General features: G+C 43.6%; 1 protein-coding gene across 2 annotated transcripts in view; it reads right to left on the bottom strand.

Annotated features, from left to right (window-relative positions):
• Positions 1–489: 489 nt before the first annotated feature.
• The window catches only part of igdcc4 (immunoglobulin superfamily, DCC subclass, member 4), an 81,197-nt gene continuing 66,984 nt past the window's right edge, over positions 490–14,702 (bottom strand). The window contains exons 12-20 of one of the 2 annotated variants that reach the window (XM_056413664.1): positions 14,356–14,457; positions 14,007–14,199; positions 10,244–10,371; positions 8,588–8,758; positions 8,355–8,489; positions 5,767–5,869; positions 3,004–3,187; positions 2,693–2,821; positions 490–1,154 (exon numbers count right to left, since the gene is read on the bottom strand). In XM_056413664.1, coding sequence (XP_056269639.1) covers positions 594–1,154; positions 2,693–2,821; positions 3,004–3,187; positions 5,767–5,869; positions 8,355–8,489; positions 8,588–8,758; positions 10,244–10,371; positions 14,007–14,199; positions 14,356–14,457 — 1,706 coding nt within the window. In that variant the 3' untranslated portion in view covers positions 490–593. The remainder of the gene's footprint in view (positions 1,155–2,692; positions 2,822–3,003; positions 3,188–5,766; positions 5,870–8,354; positions 8,490–8,587; positions 8,759–10,243; positions 10,372–14,006; positions 14,200–14,355; positions 14,458–14,702) is intronic. The other variant, XM_056413666.1, reaches the window with a different exon arrangement.

Genomic DNA, 14,702 nt, shown 5'->3' with positions numbered 1-14,702 from the left:
GTTATAAACGCACCTACAATAATTAGGCACCTGAGACCCCCCCACACTCCAGTCAGGGAATGTGTGTGTAAAATGTGTGTTTACGGGTGAGTTAAGCTTTCTGTGTGTGTGTGTGTGTGTGTGTGGACCCTGAGACAGCAGGAGGTTGGAGAGAGAGACACGGGTGTTTCTGAATTCGCCGAGTGTGCAGATTTTTTCATTTAGGCGCATTCCTCAGTTAAAGGTAACATCCGGTCGGCGAAGTCATCGAACCCGCGTGTCCTTCAACCCACTTCCATCTCCCCTCGGTTACGAGCTTAAATCTTTCTTTTCTTTTCCTACAGACAAGGAAAATTAAAAAACCCAGAGAAAAATATGCATTGTGTTTCCAGAGATTACCAGACACCGTACTCTACCACATACCAAAATACACAGTGAGTATGTATACCGCGTGTACCAACCGATGAAACAATGGATTCAAGGACCGTAGAAAGGAAGAAAGGAATCCAATAATGAGGGAACTTTTTTTTTTTTAATCCCTCGGGATTCTACCTGGGTACATGAAAGAAAGAAAACCAGTCTGTGTGTGTGTGTGTGTGTTGAGGGTTGCTGCCCTACATGCAGGCGCTCCGGGCACAGGTCGCCGAGCGCCGCTGAGGTCGAGTGGACGAGGCCGGCGCCGGCGAACTGGGCCGGCCTCGTCCTCCCGGCGACGGCCTTCCCCGCCGCCCGGAGTCCCCGTTCTCCAGATGTTCCGACCTCGGCGCAGGTCGCCCGTTTTCCGGCGAGTGGAAGCCGTTGGTGAGCCCTGCGTCGCTCCGCGGCCCCGCGGCCGCACTCGGCCGGCGGTCCCCGGCGCCTCGCGGCTCCCCGGCGCGATCGGCCGCCATCTTCACCGAGGGGAGACTCGCGGGGCTCCGGGCCGGCGATAGTTTTTGTCCGAACGCGTTCTCTTCTTCTCCCGTCGGGCTCGGATCGCTCAAAGGGGAACATGCGTCCTCTGATAATGAGGGTCCCCTGGTGGTGGTAGAATCCTTCTCCCTGTCGCCGCCCTCCTCCTCTTCCTCTTCCTCCTCCTCTCTCTCCCCTCCTGGCTCCGACAGCCCTGAGTGGACGGTAACTTCTGCCTCCACCTGGTTGCTGCACACGGATGCACAGAGAGGATCTTCTGTGTCCTGCAACACAACAACATCACTTTGACTTCGGGTTTAGCCGACGGACCCAGGTCACTCAAACATTCAATGTTTCTTTTTTAGTAAATATCAGCAGCCATGACGACGGACTGTTCGCTAAACCCCTCCGCCGAACAGTGATGGACCAATCACAGTCGAGCGACTGTAACTGGCCTGTTCAAGATCTTTGATTGTTACCTTCGCATTGAAAATGCGGAAGGTTATGTTTTGATCGCCGTGTATTTGTATGCGTGCGTGCGTGTTATTCGCATAAGTCAAAAAGTATTAAACCGAATCTCATGAAATTTGGTGGGGTGATTGGTTATTATCCGGGGACCATTTGATTATATTTTGGGATCGATCGGGTCAAAGGTCAATGTCAAGGTCATGACAAGGTCAACATCTTCTTTTTACCATAGCACGGTCAATTGTTATCCAATTGGCGTGCAACTAATGCCAAAATGTTCATAATTCAATGCCCAATCTTGTGATATGCGAAGGTATGCGCTCTACAGAGTGCCCGTTCTAGTTTATATTGTTTTCATCTTTTAAAAAAACAAAGAGCAAAAGTGTATGAAATGGATTAAACCGTGTCATCTCTAGTGCTACGTCCTGTCAGCTAGCGTACTGCTCACTGAGGCCCAGGAGCACATGAACATTAACCGAGATCACATTAGCGTGAGAGGTCAGAGGTCACGACGAGCACATCCACTGTGTGGTTGTTTCTCAATACGTGGGCGGCAGAGTTCAGGGTGAGGTCAGCGGTTCAATCCCGCTCCTTATTGAATTTGGGGAATGTAGCATAGCATAGCATTGCTAACTGAGATAGCATTGCGTGTGCTAACCGCGGGGACATGCATCTCGAGCCTCCATCTTCAGCACAACGTCATATATGAAGACATCGAGTGCATATTTAGGAACCCTTCATAGAAAGTTTGTTTCAACTAGTCAGCTGAGAAAAAATAGCCCAATTTATTTACTAAACCTGTTCCTGAAATCACGCAGCTCTTCTTTAACCCTCCTGTGACCTTTAGGGTCAATTTGACCCCATTCAATGTTTAACGTCGGTGTTCTTTGGGGTCAATTTGACCCCAGGCTGTTGTTCACTGTCAAACATATAAGAAACTTTTTTATATATTTAAGGGGCTATTTAGGTAGTCAACAAACAAACATAAAGTACCTCACACTTAAACTTAGGAAACAATATTAATTCTAATAATTTTCTGGAGGTTTTAATTGCTGGGGTCAAATTGACCCCGAGGGTAAAATATGTTAGTAAATGTGAAGGTAACATCGTTTCCCACATTTCAAGTGTTAAATCTTGAAATCTTCCCCGATGACCCTCACTGACCTTCTCGAATACTCCACGTCTGCACAGAAAGCGTGACGCAGTCATCAATAAGGCGGTGGTTTAGCAAACAGTCGATTAAAAAAAAGTCATTTAATTTGTGGTCGAACGGCTAAAGTTGCTCGTCAGAGAGTTCGACAACGACAACTAAAAATCGGATTTTTTTCCCATAGTACTGAGTTAATTCATTTACCGTGCCATTATCAGTATTTAGCTTGCTGAGAGCTCCATTAAAGAGTGTTGGAGGGTCTTCTGTTATGGTGTCTCTGAATCTAGTGATTATGTTGGCCCAGTCATGACTCACAGAGCCATTCCAAGCAGCCTGTAAGACAGCGGAGGCACCAAATTACAACTATTATCCCTCTATCAACACGTGAAGAAGAACAAAAACAAATCACAAGAGTATTCAAGGCCCATCTGGAGAAGAGCTCCCCCCCCTTGCAGGTTTTTGACCTTGGCATCAGGTGCGGGGGCATCTTCCCCTTCCCCCGGATTAGCACTTGCCATCAGGCTCTGCTCCTCCGGGGTTTCTTCTGGCAGCCGCCCAGACTCTCTGCTGCCCCCCGGGGGCATCAGCGTCTCCAGCTCGTGGATGTCGCTGCACTCTGGCACGTCGGCGGCGACGGGGCAGCCTCCCCGCCTGAACTGAGGGGTCACAGCTGTGGAGTCCAGGCCTCCAGACACCTCCCTGTTTGGATGAGAGATGAGAGGCACGGGTAATATGACGGTCGACACCGTTAATACAACTGCCCGGGTTGCTTTAAGCCGGCTTTTTAGTTGTGAACACAACAGTTGTTGGTATCAATATAGTGACTCTTTCCCGTAGGCCTATGCCTTTATTACCTTCGCATTGAAAATGCGGAAGGTTATGTTTTGATCGCTGTGTATTTATTTATTTATTTGTATGCATGTTACTCGCATAACTCAAAAAGTATTATACCGAATCGCATGAAATTTGGTGGGATGATTGGTTATTATCCGGGGACCATTTGATTAGATTTTGGGATTGATCGGGTCAAAGGTCAAGGTTAAGGTCATAAAAAGGTAAAAATCTTCTTTTTACCATAGCGCGGTCAATTTGTATCCAATTGGCATGCAACTAATTCCAACATGTTCATAATTCAATGCCCGGTCTTTTGATATGCGAAGGTATGCGCTCCACCGAGTGCCCGTTCTAGTTTTGTAAGTGCCTTTGTATGTTTTAGGTCCTTTTATTTTGAAGGTCTTCCGGCAAGACCGGAAGTAGATACTGCAAAAAGTACGTTAGCTAGGTGTACTGAAGGAAAAGGTGTCCATGAGTATTTTTCCTACTCTATGAACGTCTGAGCACCGAGCTGGAACGGGAACACGGTACTTTGGGCTTTTATTTGGGCTTTGACGACATGTTTAGTGACTTTATTTTTTAATTAACTTCTATCTGTGCCCTTTAAGAAAGAGAACATGTTGTAAATAAATGTCCACAAATATATCTGAATGTCATTTAATTAATCTGTAAACTAGTAAGAATTAATGTCTGTTTTTTTGGGCTTTGACTAAATGTTTAGTGACTATTAGGTGTTGTGTGTTGTGTATGCATGTGTGTTGTATATGTACATATATATTTTGTTTTGTTTTGTATTTTACTTTTATTTTACTTTGTATACTTCTATATCTTTCATCCCTGTTTCTTATATTTTGTGTTTTGTTTTTTATTCTTGTGTGTTTGGTTTATTGGTGCTGCTACTGTCATGACAAATTTCCCCTTGGGGATTAATAAAGTATATATCTATCTATCTATCTATCTATTAACATGTAAAATGTATTGTAATAAGATGCTAATGCTAGATTTTTAGCTATCTAGGCCCTTTATGAAAGAGAAAATGTTGTAAATAAATGTCCACATGTATATAAGAATGTCATCTAGTTAATGTTTACACTCGTAAGAGCTCATTTCTGTTTTATTTGGGCTTTGACTACATGTTTAGTGACTATTAACTTCTAAAAATGTTTAATAATAAGATGCTAATGCTAGATTTTAGCTACATGTGTCCTTTAAGAAAGAGAAAATGTTGTGATTAATGTCCACATGTATATATGAATGTCATTTACTTGATGTTTACACTCATTTGTGTTTTATTTGGGCTTTGTGTACATGTTTAGTGACTTTATTTTTTAATTAACTTCTAAAAATGTATAATAATAAGACGCTAATGCTAGATTTTAGCTACATGTGTCCTTTAACCCTTGTGTTGCCTTCGGGTCAATTTGACCCGATTCAATGTTTCACCCTCCTGTCAATATGACCCGATTCAATGTTTAACCCTCCTGTTACCTTTATATTTACGAACATATTTTACCCTTGAGGTCAATATGACCCCAGCTATTAAAATCTCCAGAAAATTATTAGAATTAATATTGTTTTCCAAGTTTAAGTGTGAGGTACTTTATGTTTGTTTGTTGACTCCCGAAAGAACACCGACATTAAACATTGAAACGGGTCAAATTGACCCGAAGGCAACACAAGGGTTAAGAAAGAGAACATGTTGTGATTAATGTCCATCTTATTAATGTTTACACTCATAAGAGCTCATTTCTCTTTTATTTGGCCTTTGACTACATGTTTAGTGACTTAATCTTTTAATTAACGAGTAAAAATCTATTGTAATAAGATGCTAATGCTAGATGTTTAGCTATCTATGCCCTTTATGAAAGAGAAAATGTTGTAAATAAATGTCCACATTTAGATATGAATGTCATCTAATTAATGTTAACAGCTCATTTCTGTTTTATTAGTTCCATAAAGCTCTTACGTTGATTTCTGGAAATTAAATGTAAAAGGAGAAACTCTTAAATTGATGTTCGTTGAACGTGAATAAAGGAAATTCTGTAAACATCAGTCTGCTTCACTGTTATCCGGCTGGGCTCCGCTACATTAACCCTCCTGTTACCTTCACATTTACCAACATATTTTACCCTCGGGGTCAATTTGACCCCAGCAATTAAAACCTCCAGAAAATTATTAGAATTAATATTGTTTCCCAAGTTTAAGTGTGAGCTACTTTATGTTTGTTTGTTGACTACCTAAATAGCCCTTTAAATATATAAAAAAGTTGATATTTCTTATATGTTTGACACAGTGAAAAACAGCCTGGGGTCAAATTGACCCCAAAGAACACCGACATTAAACATTGAATGGGGTCAAATTGACCCGAAAGGAAACAGGAGGGTTAAACACATTACAATGTGCACAGGTTCTGTCCGAGTGCCGACCCGGTAGCGGTACCGTACCTCGATTTCCCGTTCCGAAAGCTGAAACACAGGCAGAGGAGGATGCATATCAGTCCCAGGCACACGCCCACGATGATGCCCGTCACTGCATGGACGTCCAGCTCTGTTCACACATCACACAACATGGACGAGGAGAACAAACGCTGTAAGAAATTATGGAAAAACAGAGTTCCAAACGGATGAAATAATCTCCATATTGAGTTTCATCTGTGATCCGTTGCCAGTTGGGGTTATTATTTGTCTTGTCGCTCCATCTTGAAAAAGCACCGAGAGACAAGATCCATTTCTATTTGGCTCAGGCTTGATGTTTTCAGACCTTCATAGAAGACAAAGTTACAATCATGAAGAGATGTGAGGGACACGCAGACCTTCATTGATATTCATGAATGCGAGGTATCTTTGGCAGTCTGGACGTAGAGGAGAGGAGACAGATGGCCACCGCCAGCCGCCTCCCTCACATCCACACTGGCAACACGATTACAGCATGTGTGGACAAAATAAACCTGTTTCTGTCTTATTCAGGATTTGGAAAACAAGAATAAATGCATTATTTTTACTGCTTATTGCATCAGGAACTATTCATTTTCCAATACTCCAGAAATATGACCGGCAGGTTCGTGAATAGCTTGTTGACAACGACAGTTATTTAAATGTTATTATTGTTCCTGAACTGTTTGTCAGTGCCGTGAGTTCATTGGGCTCATGTTGGATAACAGTTTACAGAATAGTTCTGGACCTATGTTTCTATGTTTTCAAGACACTGTTTCATAATTAAAGTAAAGCAAAGAATGCCTGCTGGAATTCAAGCGTGTATAATAAGGTTGCATGATTGAAACACAGTGACGTGGACAGAAAGTGCTCGTCACAGCAAATCTGGGAGGCACAAAGAGCTGTAACTCAAAGATCCGCCCCTGGGGGGCGCCGACGAGGCCACCCCCTGATCCCGATGAGCTAAATAACAGTGTCTGCTGGCAGGGACACATTAAAGTGTGTGTGCGTGTGTGTGCATGGGTATACATGTTAAAGTGTGTGTGTGTGAGTGCATAGGTATACATGTTAAAGTGTGTGTGTGTGCATGGGTATACATGTTATAATGTGTGTGTATGGGTATACATGTTAAAGTGTGTGTGTGTGTGCATAGGTATACATGTTAATGTGTGTGTGTGTGTGTGTGGATGGGTATACATGGTATAGTGTGTGTGTGTGTGTGTGTGTATGGGTATACATGTTAATGTGAGTGTGTGTGTGTGTGGATGGGTATACATGTTAAAGTGTGTGTGTGTGTGTGTGGATGGGTATACATGTTAAAGTGTGTGTGTGTGTGTGGATGGGTATACATGTTAAAGTGTGTGTGTGTGTGTGTGGATGGGTATACATGTTAAAGTGTGTGTGTGTGTGCATAGGTATACATGTTAAAGTGTGTGTGTGTGTGCATAGGTATACATGTTAAAGTGTGTGTGTGTGTGCATAGGTATACATGTTAAAGTGTGTATGTGTGTGTGTGGATGGGTATACATGTTAAAGTGTGTGTGTGTGTGTGGATGGGTATACATGTTAAAGTGTGTGTGTGTGTGTGTGGATGGGTATACATGTTAAAGTGTGTGTGTGTGTGCATAGGTATACATGTAAAAGTGTGTGTGTGTGTGCATAGGTATACATGTTAAAGTGTGTGTGTGTGTGTGTGTGGATGGGTATACATGTTAAAGTGTGTGTGCATAGGTATACATGTTAAAGTGTGTATGTGTGTGCATAGGTATACATGTTAAAGTGTGTGTGTGTGTGCATAGGTATACATGTTAAAGTGTGTATGTGTGTGCATAGGTATACATGTTAAAGTGTGTGTGTGTGTGCATAGGTATACATGTTAAAGTGTGTGTGTGTGTGTGTGGATGGGTATACATGTTAAAGTGTGTGTGTGTGTGTGTGTGGATGGGTATACATGTTAAAGTGTGTGTGTGTGCATAGGTATACATGTTAAAGTGTGTGTGTGTGTGTGCATAGGTATACATGTTAAAGTGTGTGTGTGTGTGGATGGGTATACATGTTAAAGTGTGTGTGTGTGTGTGCATAGGTATACATGTTAAAGTGTGTATGTGTGTGCATAGGTATACATGTTAAAGTGTGTGTGTGTGTGTGTGTGCATGGAAGAAAAGAATTTCGGTACGTTTCTTAATCTTAGAGAGTTAAAGATGCGATAAGTAAAATACGGCCCTAATTTTTGTTTAAAACATTAAAAAGATAAGAACCAATATTATGAACTTAATTCATTATTATTAATCTGTGTTGGTCGTTTGATTATCGGATTGAATTCAAAGTGGCAGAAAAGAGACGGTGGCATTCAAAGGAATTTAAAGATATAATTCAAGAGAGACAGATATGCTCTCTCCCCCTCAGAAAGCGACACGTCTCTTTCTCATGACGCATTTTGCATCCCTAAACCCGCCTGATGCTGCTTCTGTCTTGATGAACTACTGCTACTACACCTTTATTACAACGACCTTCTCTACCGCGGCCAGCGCTCTCACAATGACCATGACTCTTTCTTATTAAGGTCATGTATCCATTGCGTGGGCTTTTTTGGCACATACCATATTTCTGGAGGGGGGTGTGAACATCCTTCACGGGGGAGAACGGCCCCGGCCCCACCTCCGTTGACGCTTCCAGCTTAAAGAAGTACCGCGTGTCGCTGGACAAGCCCTGGACCTCCACGCTGGTGACGCTCCCTGAGAGAGACGGAATCGCACCGTTTCACATTTAATTAAATATTAAACCGGATTATGAAACAAATAAAAAAAGAGCTCAGGATGTTGCCGCCGCCCACCGTCCTGAGAGAGCTTTTCCCACAGGTGCTCCGGCTGGCTGAGGTTGCCGCTGAACAGGATCCTGTAGCCCACGATGACGCCGTTGGGCTCCAGCGGGGGGCGCCAGCTCGCCGCCACGGACGACGAGTCCAGAGCGCTCAGCTGCAGCTCCTCGGGAGGCGAGGAGGGCCCTGGAGGGGAGGGGGGAGGAGGAGGAGGGGGGGGGGCTTAAGTTAGTAATTAAGAGCCAGAGAAGCCTAGCAGCTGCGGAATGTTTCTGGTCTCGGTGTGTGTGTGTGTGTGGGGAGTTTGACATGTGTGAAGACCATCTGGGTCCTCGTGTCCACGCCACCTGGGTACACGAGGGGGGGGGGGGAGGGGGGGGGGGCTCAGGTGATGATGCATGGCAGCGGAGAGCGTAACAGAGTGATGAGACTGCTGGTGATATCATTAAGAGCAGCCCACCCTCCACCCTCCACTCTCCACCCTCCACTATGCACTCTCCACCCTCCACTCTCCACCCTCCACTCTCCACCCTCCACCCTCCACCTTCCACTATGCACTCTCCACCCTCCACTCTCCACCCTCCACCCTCCACTCTCCACCCTCCACCCTCCACTCTCCACCCTCCACTCTCCACCCTCCACCCTCCACTCTCCACCCTCCACTCTCCACTCTCCACCCTTCACTCTCCACCCTCCACCCTCCACTCTCCACTCTGCACTTTCCACTCTCCACCCTCCACCCTCCACCCTTTACTTGGCTTACGGGGAGAGCTGCAGGCCGATATGAGGAGAGCACACCTGGGTATTTCATTAGAGCCAGTCATCAGCCATCTATGCCAGCCTTCCCATGTCCACTGGCCTCGGGCCAGCGGCGCACTCATCCACACATGAGTGAGCGCACACTCACTCGCCTGCAGAGGAGGCTTCAGAAACACCTTCACCTTCCTGGCTGGTTGAAGTGACGCAATAGAATTTAATAAAAATGAATGTGCACTTTAACTGTTAACCTGAGTACAAACAGGTCTCAAATAAATTTGAGTTCATGTTAAGTTCATTTAAAAAGACTTAGACGCTGAACTTTAACCCCTTATTTTTGTATTCAACCATGTTCCACATGTCTACGCATTCCTACTTTCACAAACCAAGTAAATGGCAATAAATACATTACTTTATACAGCACCCTTATAAAATCCAAAAACAATTTATATATAAATATATATATATATATATGTGTGTATACATATATGTATATATATATATGTATATATATAGACATATATACAGGTCAGAACCCACTTTGAACAATCTGATATATATAAATAAACAAAACTATATATATATATATATACACTGTATATATAAATATTTAAAAAATAATATTTGTATTCATATATATACATAAATATATACATATATATATATATATATTTATATACATTTATATATATATATTTATAAATATATATATTACAATCTGATATATATAAATAAATAAAAACTATTTATTTTATATATTTATACAGCACCCTTCTAAAAACAAACACAAAGTACACACAATAAATCCAAAATCTTGTATATAACTATATCAGGCATGTTTGAAAGGACTCAAAAGAGAGGAAACCCCTCAGGGTTTTTGCTTGAGGAACTCAAAGTGAAGACAAAGTGACTCACGGTCGGAGAAGGTGGACTCCTCCACCGTGCCGCTGAACGGTCCCACCACGTCCACGCCGTTCGACTGCACCGCCAGCTCGTAGCGCGTGAACGGCCTCAGAGCGCCCAGCAGGATCTCCTGGGCCGAGCTGCAACACACCGAGAGCCCCGAGGACGCGGCGTCAGGACACATCGCCGGAATGTCGACTTTCAGCGCACGCATTCTACTCGACATCGGTTACTGTTGTTATCGATTCGCCTCTTTAACCCAGGAACTCCGTACCCTGACTTAAAGATACTCATATGTGTTACGTAACAATGATTTTAGGATAGGGGGATCAAATAAATCCAAACCTTATGTTCATTACTGTACGGTTAATAATGGAGTTATTCACAGCTACCTGGAAGATAACAGAACTTAGAGAAGGAGAATTCATAAAGTTATACAGGAAGTCATGTAAATGTTAATAAAAAGAATGAATAAAGTTATATACAGGAAGTGATGTAGACGTGAATAAATATAATAAATAGAAGAATTGATAAAGTTATACAGGAAGTGATTTAGACAGGAGAAAATAGAAGAATAAATAAAGTTATACAGGAAGCGATATAGACGTCAATAAATAGAATAAATAAAGTTATTCGAAAAGCAGTGTTGCCAACCTGCGGGCCATTGTTCCCTCATCTATTGTTCTCTCTTCTATTGTTCTCTCTTGTATTGTTCCCTCTTCTAGTGATCCCTCATCTATTGTTCTCTCTTCTATTGTTCTCTCTTGTATTGTTCCCTCTCCTAGTGATCCCTCATCTATTGTTCTCTCTTGTATTGTTCCCTCTTCTAGTGTTCCCTCTTCTATTGTTCCCTCTTCTCTTGTTCCCTATTCTAGTGTTCCCTCTTCTAGTGTTCCCTCTCCTAATGTTCTCTCTTCTAGTGTTCCCTCTTCTAGTGTTCTCTCTTCTATTGTTCCCTCTTCTCTTGTTCCCTATGCTAGTGTTCCCTCTTCTAGTGTTCCCTCTCCTAATGTTCTCTCTTCTAGTGTTCCCTCTTCTAGTGTTCCCTCTTCTAGTGTTCCCTCTCCTAATGTTCTCTCTTCTAGTGTTCCCTCTTCTAGTGTTCCCTCTTCTATTGTTCCCTCTTCTCTTGTTCCCTATTCTAGTGTTCCCTCTTCTAGTGTTCCCTCTCCTAATGTTATCTCTTCTAGTGTTCTCTCTTCTGGTGTTCCCTCTTTTGGTGTTCCCTCTTCTAGTGTTCTCTCTTCTAGTGTTCCCTCTTCTAGTGTTCCCTCTCCTAATGTTCTCTCTTCTAATGTTCTCTCTTCTAGTGTTCCCTCTTCTAGTGTTCTCTCTTCTAGTGTTCCCTCTTCTAGTGTTCCCTCTTCTAGTTTTCCCTCTCCTAATGTTCTCTCTTCTAGTGTTCCCTCTTCTAGTGTTCCCTCTCCTAATGTTCTCTCTCCTAATGTTCTCTCTTATAGTGTTCCCTATTCTAGTGTTCCCTCTTCTAATGTTCCCTCTTCTGGTGTTCCCTCTTCTAGTGTTCACTCTCCTAATGTTCTCTCTTCTAGTGTTCCCTCTTCTAGTGTTCCCTCTTCTAGTGTTCCCTCTCCTAATGTTCCCTCTTCTAGTGTTCCCTCTTCTAGTGTTCCCTATTCTAGTGTTCTCTCCTCTAGTGTTCCCTCTTCTAGTGTTCCCTATTCTAGTGTTCTCTCCTCTAGTGTTCCCTCTTCTAGTGTTCCCTCTCCTAATGTTCCCTCTTCTAGTGTTCCCTCTTCTAGTCTTCCCTCTTCTAGTGTTCCCTCTCCTAATGTTCTCTCTTCTAGTCTTCCCTCTTCTAGTGTTCCCTCTTCTAGTGTTCTCTCTTCTAGTGTTCCCTCTTCTAGTGTTCCCTCTTCTAGTGTTCCCTCTCCTAATGTTCCCTCTTCTAGTGTTCCCTCTCCTAATGTTCGCTCTTCTAGTGTTCCCTCTTCTAGTGTTCTCTCTTCTAGTGTTCCCTCTTCTAGTGTTCCCTCTTCTAGTCTTCCCTCTTCTAGTGTTCCCTCTTCTAGTCTTCCCTCTTCTAGTGCTCCCTCTCCTATTGTTCCATCTTCTAGTCTTCCCTCGTCTAGTGTTCCCTCTTCTAGTGTCCCCTCTTCTAGTGTTCCCTCTTCTAGTGCTCCCTCTCCGATTGTTCCATCTTCTAGTGTTCCCTCTCCTAATGTTCCCTCTTCTAGTGTTCCCTCTCCTAATGTTCTCTCTTCTAGTGTTCCCTCTTCTAGTGTTCCCTCTTCTAGAGTTCCCTCTCCTAGTGTTCTCTCTTCTAGTGTTCCCTCTTCTAGTGTTCCCTCTTCTAGTGTTCCCTCTCCTAATGTTCCCTCTTCTAGTGTTCGCTCTCCTAATGTTCCCTCTTCTAGTGTTCCCTCTCCTTATGTTCCCTCTTCTAGTGTTCCCTATTCTAGTGTTCTCTCCTCTAGTGTTCCCTCTTCTAGTGTTCCCTCTCCTAATGTTCCCTCTCCTTATGTTCCCTCTTCTAGTGTTCCCTATTCTAGTGCTCTCTCCTCTAGTGTTCCCTCTTCTAGTGTTCCCTCTACTAGTGTTCCCTCTCCTAATGTTCTCTCTTCTAGTGTTCCCTCTTCTAGTGTTCCCTCTTCTAGTGTTCTCTCTTCTAGTGTTCCCTCTTCTAGTGTTCCCTCTTCTAGTGTTCCCTCTCCTAATGTTCCCTCTTCTAGTGTTCCCTCTCCTAATGTTCCCTCTTCTAGTGTTCTCTCTTCTAGTGTTCCCTCTTCTAGTGTTCTCTCTTCTAGTGTTCCCTCTTCTAGTGTTCCCTCTTCTAGTGTTCCCTCTCCTAATGTTCCCTCTTCTAGTGTTCCCTCTTCTAGTGTTCTCTCCACTAGTGTTCCCTCTCCTAATGTTCTCTCTTCTAGTCTTCCCTCTTCTAGTGTTCCCTCTTCTAGTGTTCCCTCTCCTAGTGTTCCATCTTCTAGTGTTCCATCTTCTATTGTTCTCTCTTCTAGTGTTCCCTCTTCTAGTGTTCCCTCTTCTAGTGTTCCCTCTTCTAGTGTTCCATCTTCTAGTCTTCCCTCTTCTAGTGTTCCCTCTTCTAGTGTTCCATCTTCTAGTGTTCCCTCTTCTAGTGTTCCCTCTTCTAGTGTTCCCTCTTCTAGTCTTCCCTCTTCTAGTCTTCCCTCTTCTAGTGTTCCCTCTTCTAGTGTTCCCTCTTCTAGTGTTCCCTCTCCTAATGTTCCCTCTTCTAGTGTTCCCTCTCCTAATGTTCTCTCTTCTAGTGTTCCCTCTTCTAGTGTTCCCTCTTCTAGTGTTCCCTCTCCTAGTGTTCTCTCTTCTAGTGTTCCCTCTTCTAGTGTTCCCTCTCCGATTGTTCCATCTTCTAGTGTTCCCTATTCTAGTGTTCCCTTTTCTAGTGTTCCCTCTTCTAGTGTTCCCTCTTCTAGTGTTCCCTCTTCTAGTATTCCCTCTTCTAGTGTTCCCTCTTCTAGTGTTCTCTCTTCTTGTGTCCCCTCTTCTAGTGTTCCCTCTTCTATTGTTCCCTCTCCTAATGTTCTCTCTTCGAGTGTTCCCTCTTCTAGTGTTCCCTCTTCTCTTGTTCCCTCTCCTAGTGTTCCCTCTTCTAGTGTTCTCTCTTCTAGTGTCCCCTCTTCTAGTGTTCCTTCTTCTAGTGTCCCCTCTTCTAGTGTTCCCTCTTCTAGTGTCCCCTCTTCTAGTGTTCCCTCTTCTAGTGTTCCCACTCCGATTGTTCCCTCTTCTAGTATCCCCTCTTCTAGTGTTCCCTCTTCTCTTGTTCCCCGTGGCATCTGACCTGGTGTAGTAGGAGACCAGCGAGGCGTTGGTGGTTCCCGCCGGGCTGCAGCGCACCGTGTAGTTGACGATGCGCACGTTGCTGAAGCGCGGCTTCTCCCAGCGCAGCAGGATGGAGGTGGAGCCGTTGGCCGCCGCTTGGATGCTGCTTGGGGGCAATGGAGGGGGGCGCATGGGCGGCAACAACGACGTCGCTTTAACACACACGTACACGCCGGTTTGTCATTTTTATGAGCCCGTAAAGGTGATGGAGGGAAGGGGGAATACCTGACGCTCAAACACACACACACACACACACACGCACACACACACACACACACACTCGCGTGCGCGGGCAGAATGAATCTCACCTCTGTCGTGGGTCTTGTCCGTCCTTCCCTTCCACACGGCGGCCGCTCCATCCGTCTGTTTGTTGAAGGCCCAAACCCTCACCTCGTACTGCTGATCAGGGACTGACACACACACACAGACACACACACACACACACACAGCAAAAGGGAGTGTGAAAACACATATTTATTTATGTGTATGTATATATATATAGATATATAAATATATATATAGATATATATATATAGATATATCTATATATATATATATACACATATACATATATATATATAAATATATGAATATATATATAACACAAGATCAGAAACCACTTGATATATATAAATAAATAAAACTATTTATATAT

Source organism: Pseudoliparis swirei, chromosome 4 (assembly GCF_029220125.1).
Source record: "Pseudoliparis swirei isolate HS2019 ecotype Mariana Trench chromosome 4, NWPU_hadal_v1, whole genome shotgun sequence".
NCBI classification, from domain to species: domain Eukaryota; kingdom Metazoa; phylum Chordata; class Actinopteri; order Perciformes; family Liparidae; genus Pseudoliparis; species Pseudoliparis swirei.
This window is presented reverse-complemented; position numbering and strand designations above follow the sequence as displayed.